Below are 20,260 nucleotides of genomic sequence, written 5' to 3'. Positions count from 1 at the left end.
AGGACAAGGCAATCAAAAGACAGGATTAGGAGACCTGACATAGGAAAGAGTGTCTGAATGAATAGGTGGTTGTGGTGTGGTGTATGCGCGTATGGATCAATCCCTGGATGCTCCATACGGTGGCGTACTTTGGTGTTTAGCTTTTCGGGTCTTTCTTCCCCAATTCCCATGATGATGACAGCGACGACAACAATGATGAAAATGATGTGTGATACAAGGATCGCATGATGCTCATGTCTGGGTCATTTCCAGAAAAGAGAAGATAAAGGAGGCAGTAGCAGCAGATTAGAAGTCCGTGACGTGGTGCAAACAGATCGGCTTCACGGGACTCGACTGCACACCACCCCGCCTCACTCCATCTATTGTTGATCTCCTTTCTTTGTTTTCTCTTCCCCCCCCCTACCTCCGACTCCTCCAGGTTTCCTCCCCATGCGGGAGGTTGGAGCGGAGATGGTCAGAGATTCCAAGAGCGAGGAAGAAAGAATATGAAACAGCGACCTCAAAACATGACAAGACGCCAAAGTGAAAACACAAAGGAAACGGAGTGAGTGAGTTGTGTTGAGACTTTCCCAACAACAGATTATTTTCTGGACCGGGGCAAAGCAGCGGTCCAAGCAGATTAGGGTATCTCCAGCAGCAGCAATGGCAGCAAGTGAATGCTGACTTGACAATCAAAAAAGGTGGCCACGTTAGTTGACCCGCGCATCCACTCTGGCGACTCTCTCCTCCATATCCACTGGTTTCATGCGGGACGGGCTTCGGGTGAAGGTACTGGCAAAGTTCGGCGGCGGGACTGGGAGTGACTTATCATGCGAACGGCCACGCTCTTCCTTCGGCGGCGTGGGTGGCGAGCCCTGCGGTTGGTACCGGTTGTCCTTGGGGGGAGTGGGCGGCCGCTGATCCTCGTCCCTGCTGTCCTTTGGGGGCGTCGGGGGTGGTCTGATGGGCAGCTCGGAGCTCGGGCGCAGATGAGGAGATACTTCATGACTACGGGCGCTGCGGCCACCGACGCTTCCAGACTCGCCGACCTCCTCGACAACAGGCAGAATGCTCCCATGAGCATCGCCTCTTTCCGCCGAAGGGCTACGCGCCGGGTGAATGGCGCGCTCGGGCACCTCCTCCTCGTTCGCGCCGTGACGAATTGACTTTTGAGCTTGGTGCTCAGCCTTCTCCATAACCTCGTCGGTCTTGGTAGGCTGAAGGTTGACACCCTTCAATGCAGGGTCGTTTATGACCTCGCCCTGCTGTTTCTCCTGCTCGGCAAGCTCGCGCGTCTTGGTAACGCCACTGATGAAGCGCACGAAGCGGTCGCCGTACCGTTCTGGAGGAATGGCAGAGATTTGAGACTCAGTGTTTGTGAGGCCCTTGAAGAAATGCTCCATCCGTTTGATGAAAGAGTACTGTGTTGCGAGTCAGTCGAAAATGCCATGCGCACCCGTCTTGCATTACTTACGTGAGTCAAGCAATCGATAATCCCCAGATAGTAAATCTCCTCCCCAGCCGTGTTGTTCTCGTGGGTGGCCTGGAAGCCACCATCGTCGCTGTAGAAATAGAAGTGTTTCCGAGTCTCCTGCACGTCGTCCGGCATTTTGTTACTGCTCTGGTCCATGGGGATCGGCTTCTGGTTCTTGATGATCTGACGAAGCTCCTTTGCCTTCCGAGCATTTTCCAGCTTCGACGGCGTCCGCTGAAGAGGATCTGGCATGTGATCATCCGCAGCATCTCCACCAGGCTGGAACACCTGCAGAGTTTTATCGCGAAGATTTTCCTCATTACCCTTTTCCAAATCATGGATACCAACCAGGAGCGAGTAATCCATGATCTTCAGCTTCTTCAACAACTGCACATCCCGATCCATCTGCTCGATGAAAGCCTGCTTCTTGACAGGCCCAAACTCCAGGTGCAGATTCCGCCTCAACCAGTTAAGGTCTTTCAAAGTGGCTCTGGGGTTCTTTTCCAAATCCTCCTCCCTGAAGTCTCTTCCGATAGTGGATCCCTTCAAGTCAAACGTGCGGTGGATGTCCCTGTGGGGCGGGAAAAGGTTGTTCATCACTACGAAGTGGATTTTCCGGCCGTAGGGGATTTTCACGCGGTGCAGACCGTAGAATTGAGAAAGCAGCGTGTTTGGGTTCTCCCGAACGTGGTTGTAGTAGTCCTTGAGGATTTTTCGGAGGAACTTGTGCTCGGCATGGTGGATGGTCTTGATGATGTACTTGTAGTCTCGCGAAAAATAGAAGAAGCTTCCACTCTTGCCGGGAGACCCCAGCTCGGAAAGAATGTACTTGCTGGTCAGCGACATCAGGTAGTCTGCAGGGTCAATCTTGAACGTCTGCCGCAGGTGACGGAACACCCAGGGTGCGTAATCCTTGAACTTGAAGTCATATTTGGCGGATGGCGTCAGCTCGTTGCCAGTGCTGTGGAGATCGAGTCAGTATTGGCGCTCTAAAGGTAGAGTGGTCAGGCGTGGCTTACATGTCGAAGGAGAACTTATGCTTGGCCTCGAAATCCGCATCGGTAAGCGGCCGGTCCATCTTAGCATTTGTCCGCGAGACGGTAAACCGGATTCCGGTCAACATGTTGTAGGCCGTAACCCAATTTACGTGGTTCTGGTCGACCTTCGTTCCCACAACCACACGGTCGTCATCTTCATCTTCCTTCCTCTTCCTCTTGCTCGCTCTCTTCTGGCGAATGTGCTCAGCCCAGCGAGCGGCATCTTCGTCCGCCGGGGTCTCGTCGAGGTGCATGTCTGACTGCATTGAGCGCGTGGTGCGCCTGACTAGAGACATGGAGCCTCGTCTCTTGGTGGGCGTGTTGGGCGAAAAGCGTCCGGTAGCCGAAACCACCAAGTCATCCGAGTTGCGCTGAGCCTCTCGCGAGGAGCGGTAACCCGACGCCTTGGGGACCTCCAAGGTGTGCCGATGTTGCAGGCCAGGGGCTTGGGCGGTGGAGGTTGTGGATGAGGAACCCGGCGGGTTGTGACCGCCGAACGCGGGTGGTGAGGAGAGACGGTGCGTCGACGACCCAGGCACGCGCAGGGTCTGCTCGGGCGCGGGGTGGCTCGAGGTTGTGGCCGTCGAGTTCTTCCTTTGGACGACAGTCGGCTCGGGTGCTGTCTGGGTGGGCGACAGGGCGGTGGTCCTGGCAGACTGAAGGCCTTCTCCGTTGGGTGATGATGGCTCCAGCCTCACGTGGGTGGTCAGACAGCCGTCTTCGGCGACGCCGTTCTGCACAGCAGCAAAGTATCCGTCGTCGCGCGCTCCCAGTCTCCCCCCTGCGTCTGCACCGTCCAGCTGGCTCCGGGTCGACTCAGGATGCGAGACGCGGGCCGTGTCCATGGAGTGAACGGGCGACCGCACAGTGTTCTTCTCGTCGTTGGGACCGCCGACAGGACCGCCGTTGGGCAGCGACGAAGCCTGGCTCGAGATGGAGGTGCCGTTGGTCAAAACGCGGGCGGGCGGGTAGTGGGGGGTGGCATTGGAGTCGCCGTTGGTCAGCGGAGGTTGCTTCTCGTTCAGCGCAGACGAGGGAGCGTATGGGGAGTAGGAGGCCTGGTAGGCGGCACGGTCGGCGTCGTCGGCGAGGAAGGAGGGCATGGCGAGGGAGGCTGAATGCTCTGGTCACGGACGGGTGGGCATGGGCGACGGCGCGAAGTCCAGCCAGGAGGACGCTCTGGCAGCGGACGGGGGGGCTTGGCCAGTCCTGGGCGTGATAGATTGCGACTCGAGCAGGACGAGCGAGGCGACCTCCTGGGCGACGGATGCGTCGCTTGGCGGGGGCGGGCAGGCGGCGGGGCGGGAGGGTGGTTGCGGGTGGGCGGAGGGGGTATCACAGGAAAACAATGTCGAGATGCGATGTCAAGGGAGAAGTTCGCAGCGGGTGGGCAGTCGTGGGCTGGCTAGGATGACAAAGAAGGCCAAGCTGCGGCGCGCCTCAACCCAGGCTGGCCGGGCGTCATTTCGGCTTGCGCGCGCTCCAGCTCCGAGCCACACAGCCTCAGCCTCCATGCCCACACGTGGTTTCTATTTGCAGCGCCCGGGCTCTGGCTCTGGCTCTGGCTCTGGCTCTGGCTCTGGTTCTGGCACCGGCGACACGAGAGCGCCGTTGCAGGCATCGTGGCCGGTCCGCCAGCACCAGCGCAGGTTGCGGCCAGCATCCCGCAGTGCCATCGCAGCCCGCAGTCGCTCATCTCCTGCGACAGGGGCGATACGGGCACATCACATGCCGCGCCTTCCGCGCGCTGCACAGAGCCTCATCGCGTCTCAACGCCGCTGAGCCCCAAAGTCGCCCAGCCCGTCGCCTGTCTGTCGGCACCGGGCCTGCGCCGGACGGCCGCCAGCCCGCATGTTTCGGTCCTACTGGCCCCCCAGCTTGCAGCATGCCTCATCCCGGAGCCGGGACCGCAGGGCTGCCCGCTATTGCGCGTCCTGCAGATGTGAAACGGGCCTCCGCTGGCGAGCTGATGTGCTGTCTAGCGCTCTGCAGTGATCGTCGTCCTTGAGCTCCGTCGGCACCGCTGAGGTCACCACCAGGACGGGAGGGCGCAAGGTCGCGTCAAAGTTGTTCCGCCTCGCGGGGTGTGGGCAACATGCAGTGCTGTCATGTCAGGAGAAAGCCTCGTTTTCTACGCGTGGCACGTCCTTTCGGCACTGCCTCTCGCGTGACTCTGTGGAAAGCCCAGCAAAACCAACCCCCGAACGCCCGACATACATTGTACCCTTCGTTTCCCAGCAGGAACAGTAAAAGCAGAGGCAGCAAAAACAATAAAACAGATACCCATGGATCCCACAGCTCGAGTCGGAACAGCAGAAAAAAGAAGCCCGTCGTGACCGTAAACACACACGCACCAACCCGAGTACACAACGCGCCGCGCCCGAAAGATGGATGCGAGGATATCAGACCGTGAGAACGCCGCAATTCCCACCTCCCTTGCCCGACAAACGACAGCAACACCCTGTATCGTTACCGAGAGTTAATGTTATCAGACACCGCATGAAGAAGATAAGTTCGTAATAGAAGGGCAGAAGAACAGTGCGGCGTCGCTTCTTAAGCCTTGGTGTCGGCCTCGGCCTTCTTCGGCGTCGCCTTCTTGGACGCAGCCTTCTTTGCGGGCGCCGCCTTCTTTGCGCCAGCCTTCTTCGCGGCCGGCTTGGTTTGCGGAGCCTTGGTCTTGGTCACACGCCCCGACTTGGTCTTGCCCAGCACGGTGGCGGGCTTGTCCTCGACAGCAGGAGCCTGGCGATCGGGTCAGCTCAGCTCTAGCGTGCTCGACTTGGCTCAATGACCAAACTTACCGCGGCGGCGGCGGCCTTGCGAGGACGGCCAGCGTTGGCCTTGGGCTTAGCAGCGGCGGCCTTCTTGGGCGCAGCCTTGGCCGGTGCGGCCTTCTTCGGGGCAGCGGCCTTCTTGGTGGTCGTGGCCTTCTTAGCGGGAGCCGCCTTCTTCTCAGCAGGCTTCTGCTGATGGGTTAGAGCCAACGGGATGTTCTGCGGTTGCCACGGTTCATACCTTGGGGGCAGCGGCCTTCTTGGGAGCCTCTTTCTTGGTGGCAGGAGGGGAAGCCTTCTTCTCGACCTTCTTGTCCGACTTCTTGAGCTTCACCGGGCCAGAGGCACCTGCGCACAGCCAGTCAGCAACCCGTCGAGAAGCTGCAACGGCGCCGGAACTGAAGCAATTTGCATCATGCAGGGCGCAGCAAAGCGCGGGCAAAACTCACCCTTGGGCTGATCAAAGTGACCCTTCTCCACACCTTGCTGGATAGCACGGTTGACGTGGGAGTTGAATTGGGCAGGGGTGATGTCGCCGATCTTGTTGTTGGCCTTGACGTATTTCTTGATGGCCTGGCGGCTATGCAGTCGTGTCAGTACCTCATTCGGGCAGGTCAGTAGCAACGCACGTCACGCGACGGCGAGGTGCGCGCGGATCAAGGCAGAACTAACCTGCTACCAGACCGCTCCTTGAGCTGAGATGGAAAGAAACGCATTAGCAAGCTTCATCCGGCATTGCAGGCCTCGAGGAGGCGGGCTGGCGGGCATGGATCGGTCGCGTGGCGGGGGTTCGCGGCGGCGCGCGAGTGCGACCGTAATGCGCCGGAGAACGTGGACTCACAGCAAGAATAGCATCGGAAATCATGGCTATGGTACCGAATCAGCATTGAGCGGAGAACACGATAGGCCTGGAGCGGAGGCCCGGCATCGGGGTGGGAGGGAGCAGCATACCTTGGTAGGAGGTGTGGGCGGGGGTAGCGCCGACGACCTTCTTGGGCGCGGCAGCGGCAGACTTCTTGGGAGGCATGGCGGCGGCGATTTGGAGTAATGGGGTGCGCTGAGTAGTGCGAGAGCGGAGCTGTTCAACGACAGGCTGCACGAGCGGGCTAGGAGGCAGGGCGCGGGCGAGAAGGGCGTTGCGATGGGAGACAAGTGAGCTGCCGGAGCACGTCTCGCGCGCGGGGAGGGGAGCTGAGTCCTACTTAAGGCGCGAGACGCGGCTTGGCGGGCTCCAGATCACTCGCAACAACAGTTCAGTCTCGACGACGCTAAACCCTTTCCTATCGCGTCAACAACCTTCGATCACCGCGTTTCTTCTGGCCCGCTGCCTGCTGCCCGGTGTGCGGCCTGTTACAGCTGGCGCCCCTCCGTCTCGCTGCCTTCCATTGGCCCATGTCGCGTATGCGTTGCCGCCTGCCTGTATCTTTACCTTACCCCATGCCCGCCCTCCGCCTCCTCTCCAAGCCCGCCCGCTGCTCGGCGTAGCAGGCGCTTCGCCTCTGCTCGTCCCGCCTCCTGCTCCCGTCCGTCCTGACCTGGGCGGCCCGGGCCCGCGCCTCTCAGTCCCCGGGCGTGGAGCTGGGGCGGTGGGTGAGGGTGAGATGCCGGCGCAGGTAGCTCCTGTCGCCCGCCGTACCCTCTCCCTCACCCACACCCAACCACGCGCACCAGCTCGCCTCCCCACGCACTGGCACCACTGACCGCAAGCGCCGCGGCCATATCCAACGCTCCCGATTTGGCAGTCAACAACATCGCATCTCCATCGCGTGTCTCACGCTGCCCTTGGTCGCCATCCCGTCTCAAGCCCGCTTCCTTTCCCTCTTCCCGTCTGGTTCTCCTCTCGCCAGCCTGGCTACCTTTCGTCAGCTGCCCTCCTTGGCGTACAAAGAAAATGACGCTAGACAAGGACGCGCAGAAAGGCCATATGATAAGGGAGACGTGCACTCCCGCTCGCTCGCCTCGCCCCGTGACCAAGAAATCCCGCAAAAGGCCATGTTAGCTCCTACCTTCTCCTTCCCGTGCCCCCCACCGCCATCATCCATCCTTCCTCTTCGACCCCTTTTGCGCCTCCCGCCATCAACCTTCTAATTTCCCATCTGCCAACCCCACTCCAAGTTCAAGATTGTCCATTTGGACATTTGTTCTGGAATACCGACGTCGTTGCTCTAACGTGAACGCGCATGATGAGTGACGTCTTCCCGTCGGCAAGCCGAGAGAGCATCGGCGAACCCGCGCGTCTCCCAAACACACACCTGGTCGTCGGCTTGCGCTCGTGCCGGGCTCTGCACACATGCATACCTAGCAGCAGCGGCTCCCGCTCAGGAAGGACGAAGCGCTTGCCGACTTGCTGTGATACACTGCCTCGACGTCATCGCGCTTCTTGCGTCGGCCACACACCAACCATGCTCTGTTGTGCCACCCAAATCACTCCCCGACGGTATAGTGGACACGTCAGCTGCCCCGTATCAATGCTCGTGTCGATGGTACCTTACATTTCACGCGCTGATGGCGCAGAAGTGAGGAATGGAATGCATCGCTTTCACTCTCAAAGTTACAACTACTTGACCGTGTCCATCAACTCTAGCCCCTGATTTCTTCTCGGAAAAGTCATGTTTAACGTCCGTTGTGAAGGCACTTTTGGGGTAGCAATGAGATTACGGCTGAAGCCAAATTAAATAGCAGAGCCCAAGGAAGCTTTTGCTGGGGTCCGACGGGGCCGATCTGCTCAGCCTTGAACCCCAAGCCATGTATGCAATACTCTACTTATGCGATTACTTTTACTCCGAAAAATGCCACGGTACCCATGTGCGCCGAAGCAATGCGATTTACCAAAATGCCTGAACATGAAGCCTATCGTAGTGAGCAATGTGGAGTGATAGAGGGAATGCCTCGACGGTCATCCAGCTCGTCGAGGCTTCAAGCTGGCCCAGGACCGTCGGCAGAAGCAGGAGTGTAGAAATCTGCAAAGTTCTGTTGCGGTGGTAGTGCCTGGGTTGCCGATGCCTGCTGCGCCTGCTGTGCAGTCGCAATCTTTTGTTTATTGAACGGCGGCTGTGTGCAACCGGGACTGATCTTCTCCAGTTTTTCCAACTCGTCGACGGTAGAGGCAATGCCGTTAAGCATTGGGCACATTCTGCTGAAAGTCAGTGCATTTTTCTTCATCACAGCCTGTCTCAGCTGCTTGTGTAGTTGCTTCAGGGCAAGATCTGCGGACAGGCTGAAGCATTCGTCCGATGAGCTTGGTCCATATCCTTTGCGCACTCATATTCAAACGAGCACGGCAACTCTCGACACGTAGGATCTCATCTTACAGAGGAACCAAAAGGGGCGAGGCACGTTAGGGGATGGTGGAAAGCAGCTTACTTTTTGTTCGTTTTGATGTGGCCGGCACGGTTGCAATTTGCGCATTTGCGAGTCGTACCCTTCGAATCACCGTCGCCGCCGTTCCTTATGTTTGCCTTCTGCTTCTCACGAACCTGGCGACGCTCCTTATTGCGCTCAAGGCGACTGAGTTCATCCATAAGCCTATCAAGGTCGTTAGCATAATCATGTTGGCAGTGGAAGTTAACCCAAGGGCTTTTTACCTTTTGCGTTGGCGCGCGTCAACCTCTTCGTCGCCGGTGGGCTTCAGCTGCTCCAACTTCATAGCGTTGATCTCTTGTTGTTTTTTGAACTTAACGTATGCCTTAGCAACATTCGGATCTCTGATGATCTCCTCCTGTTCTTCCATTTTGCCATATTTATTCGGAACCCTGCGAACAATCCTCAGAACCTTGTTCTTCGATTGACTCGCAGTACTGAGACTCGTGTATTGACTCGTCGTCTCGTCGTCGCGGCGGTTAAAGGTCGCAGGGGTGCCATACTGCGACTGTGGTGTCCTGCCACGACTGAATGATGTGTCTTGCTCCACCGCCTCGCCTTCGGCATCATCTGGATCTTCGAAGTCCGAATGCTCAATTGTTGAGGACAAACTCGCCTTCTGGGCCTCCCAAACCTTTTCGATGGCGGCATTGTAATCCTGCTCTTGTTTTCGGACATTGTAGCTATGGCCACCCAGCTCCTTCAGTGCTTTGGCGTCCATCTTGTCTTTGGCACTTTCGCCTTGTGGCTTGAAGCCACCCTTCATCGAGGTCTTGATCATGCTGATACCCTCCCCGCGGCCGGTGGGATCACCGATGCCATGCAGCTCTAACATAGCTCTTCGCGAGCTTGCCTCGAGGAAGTTGCGAGTGGTATTCCATGGTGCCAATTGTTGTGCCTCGTTCGTCTCATCGTCCTCGGGGTTGGCGTCGTCCGCTGCGAAACCGGCGTCCCGAAGCTGGCGTACACCAACCTGCATGGCGTCGACTAAGCAGAGATCCTCAGGCGAGATCCAACCGCGCATCTGGGTCTCATCTGGAACGGTCTCGCCAGGCATAGGCTTCCACGATGACGTTTCCTTGTCGTACTGCATGAACTCACGCATCTTGCCTCGATTCTGCGCGATATCACTGCCTGGAAGGTGCTTTTGAATATAGCTATTGCTCAGTTTCACGTTCGGATTCCTCTTCTGGTCGAGACTCTTCATGTAGATCCGGTACGACAGCATCTTAAGACGCCGCTTACTGATGTCGGTGACCTTTCGCGAATGGATGCCTGGAACCTGCTGCGATGGGAACTGTTGCCCAACCACGAAGAGACTCTCAACATTGCGAAGATACCATTTTGTGCCGAGGGTACCGGTTTGGCTCCGAACGACAAGGAAATCGGTTGGTTTCGTCTCATGCTGAAAGACGGGTGCGCGGAACATGCCGTTATGCAGGGTCGGTACCGTTTCCCCTTGACGGACTTCACCGAAGATTGCGAAGGGACTCTGGTCATTGGGTGTGAGGACAACAGGTTCTCCAATATCAAGTCTCGGTCGATACGTATCGTCCTTGTCTTTGCGGCGGTAATAGTTGATCAGCCGATTGCACATGCCGAAATTGGACAAAACTGTGGGATATTCTTCGGAGTACTCGAGCAGGAGCACGTTGGAATTATCAGCCATCGACAGGTCTTCAGAGGAGGCGTACACGGCCTTAGGATCCTGGCCTTTGAACTGCTTCCTCTTCTTAAACTTGGGTTTGTCGAACTTGATGACATTACCAGGGTTGGAAATGGCGAAGGAGGGTCGGTGGAATGACCGCGTCTCGCGGGAGCCAAGTGTGAGCTTGTAAAAGGGATACTGTAGCTTGACAGCGGGCAAACTATGTTCCAGCGAGTTGAGGTTCGTGATGTTGCGGACTTTTTCGCGGTTGTTATGTTTGAGAATATCATAGCTCTCATCGTTGGAGATGTTGAATTTCTGGAAGAGGGATTTGGTGAGGCTGCCACTGACATCCCGGCGGAAGTCATGAGTTCGGAACTTCTTGCGAGTGGAATCCGGTTGCTGGACGTCAATGAGCAGCTCCGGATCGTTCAAATTGATGGCCACTTTTCTTGCTAGCTTAGCTGTTGCAGCCTCGGGCTCCTCAAGATTGGGGAAGCTATCCTGAAAGATCGGAAGATTGCCGTTGGTGCCGGCAGTTCTGCGCCTCTTGGTAGGACGGGCACGTTCTTCGTGGTCCCAATCGCCGATGAACGACGTATCATCCACGTTACCCACCTCTTGAGCATCTCCAGCATCTGACAAACTATCGGGGGTACGAACGTCCCAATCATCACACAGCATTTGCAAATCTTGCCAGGTTACGCCACCAATCTTCTCGTGCTCGTCAAAATAGTCAAGTCTGATGTCGTCATCATCATCGCTTTTCTCGCCAGTGTCTGCCTCGGTGACGTTTATGACGCCCTTCTGATCCACCTCAGTCTGACGAGCATTTCGCGCCGGAGCCGCAGTAGGGGGAAGCTTGAAAGATTTTTCGTGATCTTGCTGCAGTTCCAAGCTGACCTTGCTTGGGGCAATCGGCTTCGGTGGCTTGAGCGGAGTCTTGGGAACATAGTACGCGCGACGATGAGGGAGAAGCTCTCCAAACCGGAGGATTGCTCCGGGTTCATAATTGTGCCAGATAGCTTGGAAAACATCGGCATCTGTCTGCGGAGCAGGCGGCAAGTCCGACACGACCGGACCATTGCGCAGGCGCGACTGGGCCTGCGCGAAGAGCTCCCTTTGTTCCCTGATTTCCGGATCCTCGTCATCGTCAGCCATGACATCATCTTCCATAACCTCGTCGAAGCTAGCAAGCTCCCGCATGCTCTCAGGGCTTTCGACCTTCGGGATCTGCGTTGAAGGAGGCGACTCCACGTGCTTGGGTGCTGTTCTCGAGACAGCACCACCATCGGGAACGATATCAGACTGGCCGCCATGCATGGCCTGGTCATGCTCAGGCTGCGGTGACGACGGTGCATCGCCAAAAAGGTCATCGAATCCATCGTTCTCAGCATCGGCATCCTGTGTTTGGGGAACGTCGTCAAAGAGGCCCTCCATGAGATCATCATCTGCACCAGCAGCGTCGTCATGGACGCCGTTCTCTCGGCTCGGTACCTCCTCGTCGGCAAGGTCATCGTCGCTAATGTCTTCGTAGTCGACAGCGTCATCTGCCTTGGGCCCGCTGTCTATCCGCTCGCTGAGTAGGCCTTCAAAGCGGTTTTCTGTTGGATCGGCGTTGAGAAGCTCGGAGATGAGTAGATCATCGTTCTCCTCGGTCTGGTCGACGGCGTGCGGCATCTTGAAGGACACTGAGATAGAGGATCTCGAGGGCGAGGCAGCGTGCGTGTCGGTGGGGTTGTGCAAGGTGGCAGAGGCGAGCGTGTGTGGCTCACACCTGACTGAAGAAGTCGTCGCGGGAGCGCGCCAGCATCGGAGGTGCCGCGCGGGCAAATGCGCAGTCGGGTGTCGGAGGTCGCAGGCTTGGAAAGGACTCCTGAGCAGGTAGGCCGAAGTCGAGCTGCCGAGATTCGTGCGCTCACGTTGCAAAGGAGTAAGCAAGCGCGGGCGCAACGGCGGACGCGGGCAGAAACACACGGGCGGCGGACGTGACGATGGGCAGAGGTGAGGAGCGCGGCGACAGGCGAGCGCCTGGTCCGTGCGACGTGCTGCAGGCACGCCAAGGAGGCCCCGATGCTCCCCCGTCCCGCGCCTCCGCTCCGCCATACCTGGGATGTCCTTCTGGCGTCCTCACGTGACTGATCGTAGAGTATTCACATGGTTTTCGGCCCATGCACTTGAACTTTCTATCGCTAGGTATGACCACTGCTGTAGCATATATGTTTATATCTTCTTGTTGATTCCCTGCCTTGTCTAGTGCCACCAATGCAATCAAGTCCACCTTTGCCTTTGCACCAACAATTTAATATCCGGGATGCTGCTCGTCCGGAAAAGTCTAGTTACCGCTTTCTCCAGCTTCCGCCGTGTGGAAAGCCCATCATGATTATGGGTATCATCATTTTAAAAACGTCTCCGACCTGCAGCGAAGTACAGCTGTAAGTGGAATATACAGCTCCTGCAAGAACGAGGCCGTGGGGCGTGTCAAGCGTTGTTGCTGTAGTCGGCGCTCAATTGCGGGATTGTGCCAAAGCCACCGTAGAATGCACAGAGAGCCTGTTGTCGAACCTTTAGACCAAAACTTCAAGTCAACGGGAATGTCTTACCTTGCTGGCGCCCCACATGCAGTAGTGTGCGACCTGGATCTTGTGGCCTTCAGGCACATACTTTGCAAGCTGGTTCAGGTCAGAAGTACGTGGGAGGTACAGGACAACTTCGTTTGTAATCTTAGTGAAGCTCCTGTATAATTCATTCAGGTTGTAGGGCTGCATAGTCTTCAGGTTGAAAACAGTTTCGCCACGGTAAGTCGGACCTGGATGTGGATTTAGCAAAGACTTCGGTAGCCACCGGTTTGTTTCGACGTCACCTACCACCCCATGGAGGGCTCGCGAAGACCACGACACTCTCATCGAAAGAGGAGAAGCGAGTCTTCATGATCTCGAAGCAGTCGCCCTCGACCCACCAGATCTTCTTGGCAACGCCGTACACCTCAGCATTGTGCTTGGCACATTTGAGGACGTCCGGGTCCTTCTCGAAGGCAAAAATCCTGTCCCAGCGGTTGCTTCTGGCAAATGCGATGGCATTGCCACCAGCGCCGGCGAAAGCATCGATGATGGTGGTCTTGCTGGCTGGAACAGCATTTGCGATCTGCTCTGCGATTGCCCTACCAGGATGTTTACTTTTTTGGACCGTGGATAGGAAGTCAACGGAGCAGGATCTCTTACCATGCGACGGGCTCGGGTGTGACGCCGAACCATGCATCGTCTGTCATCCAAACGTCTTCATCGTATCTGTACCAGATATCGTGGCGTTGGTACCAGTACCTGCAAGCCGGTTAGCACGAGCGTAGGGCAACCTTGCGCCAAGCTCACTTCTGGATGTTTGCAGGCACCTGGCTCACGTCGTCGTAGTGGTGTATGCGCTGCTTTTCGAGGTCCAGGGTCTGTGTGGTGCTAGTACCGCTTGTGGCCTTCTCGGCAGCAGATGCGGCGGCGGCCCGCTGTTCGGGCGTCTCCAACTCGAACGCCTTCAGGAAGGCGCCGACGCCTCCAGACATGGTGCAGGTTTGGGGGCTGCGCGCTGTCGGGGCCGAGTTTGATGTTCGAAGACGGAGGCACGGGTGGCGCGCAGAACTAAATGCTGTGAGACCAGCGATGGAAGCTATGGCCACCTGCCAGGCTGCGGGCAGGGGCCCCGGGCAGGGCTGGGTGCTGCGTCTGAACACGACGACAGATCTCTCGCACGTGGAGCCCGCCCTCCACACGACCAACCCAATCGCAAGCAGCCATGAGCATGTTCGGAGCCCTAAACCGCTTCATCTCGCGTCTCGACGCCGAGCCTCAGGAGCGCGACCAGGCCACCAAGGGCGCCTATGGCTTCCAGATCCTGCGCAACACCAACCAGGAGCTGTCCATAGAGCCCTGGTTCGACTTCATCATTGGCATTAACGGCCGCACAATAGTATGCATCGCGTCTGCATCCCTCCACTCCAGGCGCTGACATGCTGCCTAGGACAATCCCGACCCGACGCTTTTCGCAACAGAAGTCCGCAACTGCGCCGGCCACACCATCAGCCTAGGCGTGTGGAGCGCAAAGGGCCAGCGCATCCGCGAGCTCTACGTTCCCATTCCATCTGAGAGCCCGACGCTCGGCATCTCCCTGCAGTGGAGCCCACTCTCGAGCACCGAGGATGTGTGGCACATTCTCGATGTGCAGCCCAACTCGCCGGCCGATCTCGCCGGTCTCTTGCCCTATGGCGATTATGTCATCGGTAGCCCCGAAGGTCTCGTAAGAGGAGAGTCTGGGCTTGGAGAGTTGGTTGAGGATGTAAGTCAATATACTCCCAAATCAACCCCCCCACTCCACTTCTTTCTGAATCTGCTCCCTCATTGGTGTCTCTTTGCCGCATGTGGCTACAATCGCTCAATCTGTCCTTGCAATTGTACCATCAACCACGCCTTCAAATCGCTCATTTCCTATTCCGCCCCCGGCCATCCTCAACAACAACAAAAACAACACTAACCCGTATCCACCAGTACGTCAACCGCCCTCTTCGCCTCTTCGTCTACAACCACGAATACAATGTCACCCGCCCCATCACCATCACCCCCTCCCGCAACTGGGGCGGCCAAGGCCTTCTCGGCTGCGTCCTCGGCTTCGGCGCGCTGCACCGGGTGCCCGCTCCTCTCGAGGAACCGCCATCCGGTCCCGGTGAGACTCTCTTCGACACCGCCTACACGACCAACGCTCCCGCCGACGCCGCTACCGCACCTACCGACTTTGCCAGCCCTGGCTTTGTCGGGGGCAGCAGCGTGCCACCCCCGCCCGCCTCAGCGTCACCAGCCTCCTTCTTCGTGCCCGCAAACATGCACACCCCACCTCCGCCAAAAAGCAGTGCGTCCCCCGGCCCTGGCCAGCAACATTCTGTTGTTGCAGCTGCAACGCACAGCGGCCGGACGCGCAAGGTTCGTGCACACCATGCAGTGGCGGCCGGCGGCATCGACGACTACTTCAAGGAAGGCGAAGAGAAGAGCAAAGAGTTGGATTACGGAGGCGGGGGAAGCAGGGGTGGGAGCGTGCCGCCGCCGCCACCACCGAAAGCTGGAGGTCCGCCGAAGGGAGGTCCGCCAATGGGTGGTCCGCCGCGAGATGGTCCGGCTTCGGCCGCAACCAGCCCACCTCCAGCAGGAGAAACATCAGGGTAGAAGGATATGCGGTACACTGCAAAAGAATCAGACCATGTGTCGTGACGCGCAGAATTCATACCAAGATTGATTCTTTGAAAAAGAGCGCGGGAACCAGAGTCGGATTGCAATTCCCCCCTCTTTCTCACGGAAGAATGGAACACGGAACAAATCTGGAATGACTGATATTTGTTGAATGCAGAAGGAGTGTACGCGCACTGTGGCTGCTGATGTACCCCTTTGCTTGAACGAAAAGTGTATGCGCTTCCCTAGTCGCATAGTCTGGGAAGAACCCCCGGTCTATCTCCACCTAAAGAAGTTTCAAACCACAACGCCAACAATGCCCACCGATCTATGCAGAAGAACTAAAGCAAAAAGGAGAAGGAATTTCCATGCATGTAGCAATTAAACCCTCCACATAAGTCAACGAACGCCTTTCCAGACATTTTACCGCTCCAGACTCTAGGGTATACCCATGCCGGCCATTGGGCCATAAAGAAAATCACCAGGTTCCGTGAAGTGTATCATAAGAGACAGAAGAAAATCAAAGCGGCAGTCAGGGAGACCTACCATATGGAGAACGAAGCTCACCTAATGTCCAGCTGGAATGGTTTGAACTTCCCGCCGATCGTACCGCACTTTGGACAGCGTCCACGTCCGCGGTTCTGTTCGCTGGATAGGACATCGACACAATCTTGGCAAAGTCCGCAGATGCATTCAGTACAAGCATAGCTCGCGCGGAGAAGAGACAACCGTCGGCATGCGGCGCAGTAAATATGCACGTGCTGGCCGTAAGTAGGCGACGAGTCCGAGAGTCCTTGGGAAGAAATGTGGAAGTTGTGGCCGGATTGATTCGACTCAATCGAAGACTCAACAGAAGGGAAAGGCTCCATGCCGGGCTGGTCCGGTGGCGGGGGCGTCAAGGTGTTTTGGAGCGGCGAAGCATGGTAAGAATGGAACTGAGACGTGACATATGGCGGCAGCGAAGCTCGGTTCAAGTGGTGTGGGGATTGAGGAATCTAATTGCAGTGAGCAGTGCAGACCAGGCAAATCAGTGGCGGTCAGAGCGTGCACTTACAGGAGTCAAATCCCGGCTATCCTCCTCTGTGGCCGAAGCTGCTGCATCAATCAGATCCTCCCACCGCTTTCCATACACATTAGTCCCCGTGCTCTGGGGCTCGACCGAAAAGGCCTTTCTATCATGGCTCATGCGCCGTTGAAGCTCCTTGGACCTATTTCTTTCGTGCCTCGGCCTCCGCGCATTCTGCGTGATTGAGCTCTTACGCGGCCGCGATTTGTTCGGGCGGGGAACAGGGGGCAGGGTGGACGAACGTCCAGGCGGAGAGCGAGCCAGGGAAGAGGGAAGCAGCTCGCGTGGAGTCGAAGTGTTGCCAAAGGAGAAATCGCCCTCGCCCATCAACTGCGGATCAACCGCAAAGCGGGCCTTTTGCCTGCTTTTGGACTCCGGGTCTGATACAACGTCCTGAGAAAGAAAGGTCAGTACTTTGAAGGCTAAATCCAAGTGCTTGCAACAGCGCTGCAGTGGTTGGCCCTTCGCTCATCGTTGCGCTGCCCAGCCAGGGAATGGCAAGCATTTGCAGGCCATGGCAAGGGGCAGAAACACGTCTGGAAAGGACGGTGTTGTTTGAGGCCTACCTGCTCCGAGTCCCAGTCGTATTCAGGCCGGTGATTGTGCAGCTGGGCCAGGGCAGCAGCCGCACTGGCGGCGGGCAGCAGCGAGCCTCGGCGCATCTCGTCCGATGACCTCGGAGTGGAGTCATCGTGGTAGTAGGCGGCGGCATCGTGCGCATAGCCTGGAGCCGTCAGACCCTGAGCCCAAGCGTGCCTGTCGTGGGCGGCAAACGCACCAGCAGAGTGTGTGGGAGGGCCTTGGTTCGGCGGCGGCGGCGGAGGGGGGCGCTCGTGCGGTGGGGTGTTGACCATCAGCGCGAAGCTCTCCTCCGTCGCCGGCAGCTTCGAGATGTAGTGCTCAGGGTGGGCGCGGCGGATATGCTCCTGCATGGAGCGGTAGCGCTTCTCCTGCGAGACGGAGGGCCATGTTACTTGGAGCGGCGGGCGAAGGGAGCTGCGGGAGACTCACGCCAATGCAGCGCTTGCGACAGCTGGAGCCATCCTGGTTGCGCAGTGGGCAGACAACCTCGTTGGTGCTGTCAGAGACGGAGAAGGAGTTGGTCAAGTTGCGAGGGGGTGGCATGACAGCGCATGCAGGCCGAGGAGGGCGGGCGAGGGCGGGAATTGGGGAGCTCGAGGAGCAGCTGTGTGTCGGGAGACGGAGAGCAAGCACGCGCAGCTAGGCGCAGTGAGGGCGTGGCGGGCAGAGCCGACGAGGCAGGCCGCGGAGGAGCTTCGAGGCAGAGGCAGGCGAGCTAGGTTTTCAGCGTCGGTGCGGGGAGCAGCTGTGTCGGGCACACTGAGACCGGGCGCGCAGCTTGGGCGATCGGTCGTTGCCGGCTTTTCATCCCTTCAGGCGCCTATCATTGGCCAGTCCGATGAAAAGTCAGAGACTAGGTAAAAAGTCCGTGGTGCACCTGCGCTTGCTTGCTCCTTTGCGATGTCTTGCGATGCGGTGATGGGGATTCTGGCCAGCTCTACCTAGGTAGGAGCTATGGCACGGCTGGCCCAACTTCAATGCACCTTCGTCTTGCCATCGTTGGAGCGCCAACTGCCCGCCCGCCTGCTGCTACCCCGCCAGCAGAGCCGAGGGCACCCAGCACATGCGGCTGAGTGCGCTGGGCCGGCAGCTGCGCGACTGGACGTGCATTTGCCGGCACTGGAGCCCAATGCACCAGCCGGGGACCTCTGCGCCGCCATGTTTCTTTCGACCGCAGATTGGGGTGGAACACTTGCGTCGGCCTGGCTGCGCCTCGCTCCGCATGGCTTCGACTTCGACTCCCGTCCTGCCCTCCGCACGCCCGCCCAGCCCGCGCACCAACGTCCGCCGCATGTCTACACCTGCTACCTCCGGCCCCTAGTCGTCGCCTGCCGCTGGGCTTTGGCGGACGAGCTGGCGTGCACGACGAGAGCGGCCCGTGTTCAAACCGCTGACAGCCGAAGGCGCCGCCTCAGCCCGTCTGGACTTGCTCTACTCGCTTCGCCTATCAACGTGACAACCGTCCGAAACGGTGCCGTGCACGTCTTTTCTGCCCTGCGCTCCAATCAGAGCCCCCCGTCGATATGAGACGGCCGTATTGAATCTCTTCTTACATCCAGGGACGCCATGCGCTGCCAAATGACGGCCGCCTGCATGCTCCACACCTTGCCGGCAGCCTGCCTGCCCGCGTAAACCTGCCACCAGCCCCCGTTGAATCTCGAAACCGGGAACACTCCTTTCTCCTTATAGGACCCGCTGCCCGCGACCTCATGTTTCTATTTCCATTCACTACCGATCCCCCGCCATCTGGCGAGCGTGTCCGCGAGAGCGATCCGCCAGCGGCCCGCATAGCACCATCATGCTCACCGTCAAGGCTCTCAACGCCGACACTTCGTTTCTAGTTACCTTCTCGCCCTCGCTTGCTCCGCGCGGCGTCTCCGCTGCCCAGCTTCCTGGTTCCTTCACCATCCTCGTAGATCCCTGGCTGCAGGGCCCCGCCCAGATCCTCAGCTCCAAGTTCTCCGTTTCTCAGCACAAGACCCAGTCATGCGTCTCCTCTCTGGCCGAGCTGCCAGAGCCCGGCATGGTCCTCATCTCTCAGGACAAGCCAGACCACTGTCACGAAGAAACGCTCAAGCAGCTTCCCCCGAACTCTGGATCCATCATCCTTGCTGCTCCCGCCGCAGCCAAGAAGATTCGCAGGTGGAACCACTTTCCCAGGGGAAGCGTACACGCCCTGGAGCCCTTCTCGGCCACCGATGACAGCCGTATCTTCCGTCTGGAAATCCCCTCATTCTCATCCTCCGGCCTTCCGGGAGAAGTGACCGTCGCTCTAATGTGTCCGAAGCGCGACATCAGCGGCTTGCACAACGCCATCGGAATCACCTATCGCGCACCCACCAGCGCCCTAAGCCCTACACGGACCGCCTACATCGAATTGCCGCCTACCCCGCCGCTCTCTCCCTCCCCTTCTCCCGCGTTGGGTCGAACAAGCAGTATGGCTAGTCTAAAGATCTCCAACCCACTTCCATTCCCCGCGCCATACAGCCCACGCCCTTTGACACCGAGCTCCGTCACGCCCCTGGACCGTGAACGCACTCTGTCGCTTCTCTATTCTCCCCACGGTGTCTCTTACTCGGTAATCGAGCCCTATGCTTCCACGCATTTAATTCAACAATCCGCGCTACCGCTGACAGCGTTGCTGCATTCTTTCGACCGTGTCGATAACCCATGGTATTTGGGCGGGAACATAGCAACCGGTGCATTGGGCGGTAGTGATATTGCGCGTCAATTGATGGCCAAGTGCTGGGTTGGCGCGCATGATGAAGAAAAGGATAACCGTGGGCTTAGCGTGATAAAGTTGAAGGTCAGACGGATGGATGTGGCAGAATTGCAGCATTCTTTGGAAGAAGGGGGGATACCGACCAAGGTGGCACGCCTGCGGCCTGGTGCAGACGTGAAGGTGCGTGCGGACGAAGGTTTATCTGTTAATGGCATGTTGTGATTATGGCGGTGGAATTTAGCCAGGCGTAAAGATTGGGATGGTTCTGGCGTTTATCTGGATGTTAGCTGTGGGCATAAGATACCCGAGTGGGAATGGAGCTGGTTACATTCTGAATTGAAACCCACTTTGTAAAGACTTTGGTTTGTTTTTCCGACACCGCGCTCCTGTAACTCTTGCCTCTTCCTTGGAATA

The 20,260-nt window shown here is 57.9% G+C and overlaps 5 protein-coding genes across 5 annotated transcripts; 1 reads left to right on the top strand and 4 right to left on the bottom strand.

The window, feature by feature from the left end:
* Positions 1 to 689: 689 nt before the first annotated feature.
* On the bottom strand, positions 690 to 3,593 carry MSS4 (Phosphatidylinositol-4-phosphate 5-kinase; the record flags this gene model as incomplete). The annotated part of the gene is made up of 3 exons (XM_066777150.1): positions 690 to 1,400; positions 1,454 to 2,414; positions 2,473 to 3,593. 3 exons carry the CDS (start codon positions 3,591 to 3,593, stop codon positions 690 to 692), a joined length of 2,793 nt encoding a protein of 930 aa, XP_066632992.1.
* A 1,450-nt stretch (positions 3,594 to 5,043) lies between these two features.
* On the bottom strand, positions 5,044 to 6,291 carry SLS55_005705 (uncharacterized protein; the record flags this gene model as incomplete). Its single annotated transcript, XM_066777149.1, has 6 exons — positions 5,044 to 5,232; positions 5,292 to 5,456; positions 5,506 to 5,612; positions 5,714 to 5,837; positions 6,106 to 6,131; positions 6,216 to 6,291. 6 exons carry the CDS (start codon positions 6,289 to 6,291, stop codon positions 5,044 to 5,046), a joined length of 687 nt encoding a protein of 228 aa, XP_066632991.1.
* A 1,889-nt stretch (positions 6,292 to 8,180) lies between these two features.
* Positions 8,181 to 11,952, bottom strand: SLS55_005704 (uncharacterized protein; the record flags this gene model as incomplete). The annotated part of the gene is made up of 3 exons (XM_066777148.1): positions 8,181 to 8,470; positions 8,686 to 8,789; positions 8,849 to 11,952. The coding sequence occupies 3 exons, from the start codon at positions 11,950 to 11,952 to the stop codon at positions 8,181 to 8,183; spliced, it is 3,498 nt and encodes a 1,165-aa protein (XP_066632990.1).
* A 543-nt stretch (positions 11,953 to 12,495) lies between these two features.
* On the bottom strand, positions 12,496 to 13,825 carry tgs1 (putative diacylglycerol O-acyltransferase tgs1; the record flags this gene model as incomplete). The annotated part of the gene is made up of 5 exons (XM_066777147.1): positions 12,496 to 12,525; positions 12,876 to 13,081; positions 13,140 to 13,432; positions 13,494 to 13,592; positions 13,641 to 13,825. 5 exons carry the CDS (start codon positions 13,823 to 13,825, stop codon positions 12,496 to 12,498), a joined length of 813 nt encoding a protein of 270 aa, XP_066632989.1.
* A 230-nt stretch (positions 13,826 to 14,055) lies between these two features.
* Positions 14,056 to 15,473, top strand: SLS55_005702 (uncharacterized protein; the record flags this gene model as incomplete). The annotated part of the gene is made up of 3 exons (XM_066777146.1): positions 14,056 to 14,229; positions 14,281 to 14,595; positions 14,805 to 15,473. The coding sequence occupies 3 exons, from the start codon at positions 14,056 to 14,058 to the stop codon at positions 15,471 to 15,473; spliced, it is 1,158 nt and encodes a 385-aa protein (XP_066632988.1).
* Between the last annotated feature and the right edge of the window lie 4,787 nt (positions 15,474 to 20,260).

Source organism: Diplodia seriata, assembly GCF_021436955.1.
Source record: "Diplodia seriata strain FDS-637 chromosome Unknown scaffold_5, whole genome shotgun sequence".
Lineage (NCBI taxonomy): Eukaryota > Fungi > Ascomycota > Dothideomycetes > Botryosphaeriales > Botryosphaeriaceae > Diplodia > Diplodia seriata.
This window is presented reverse-complemented; position numbering and strand designations above follow the sequence as displayed.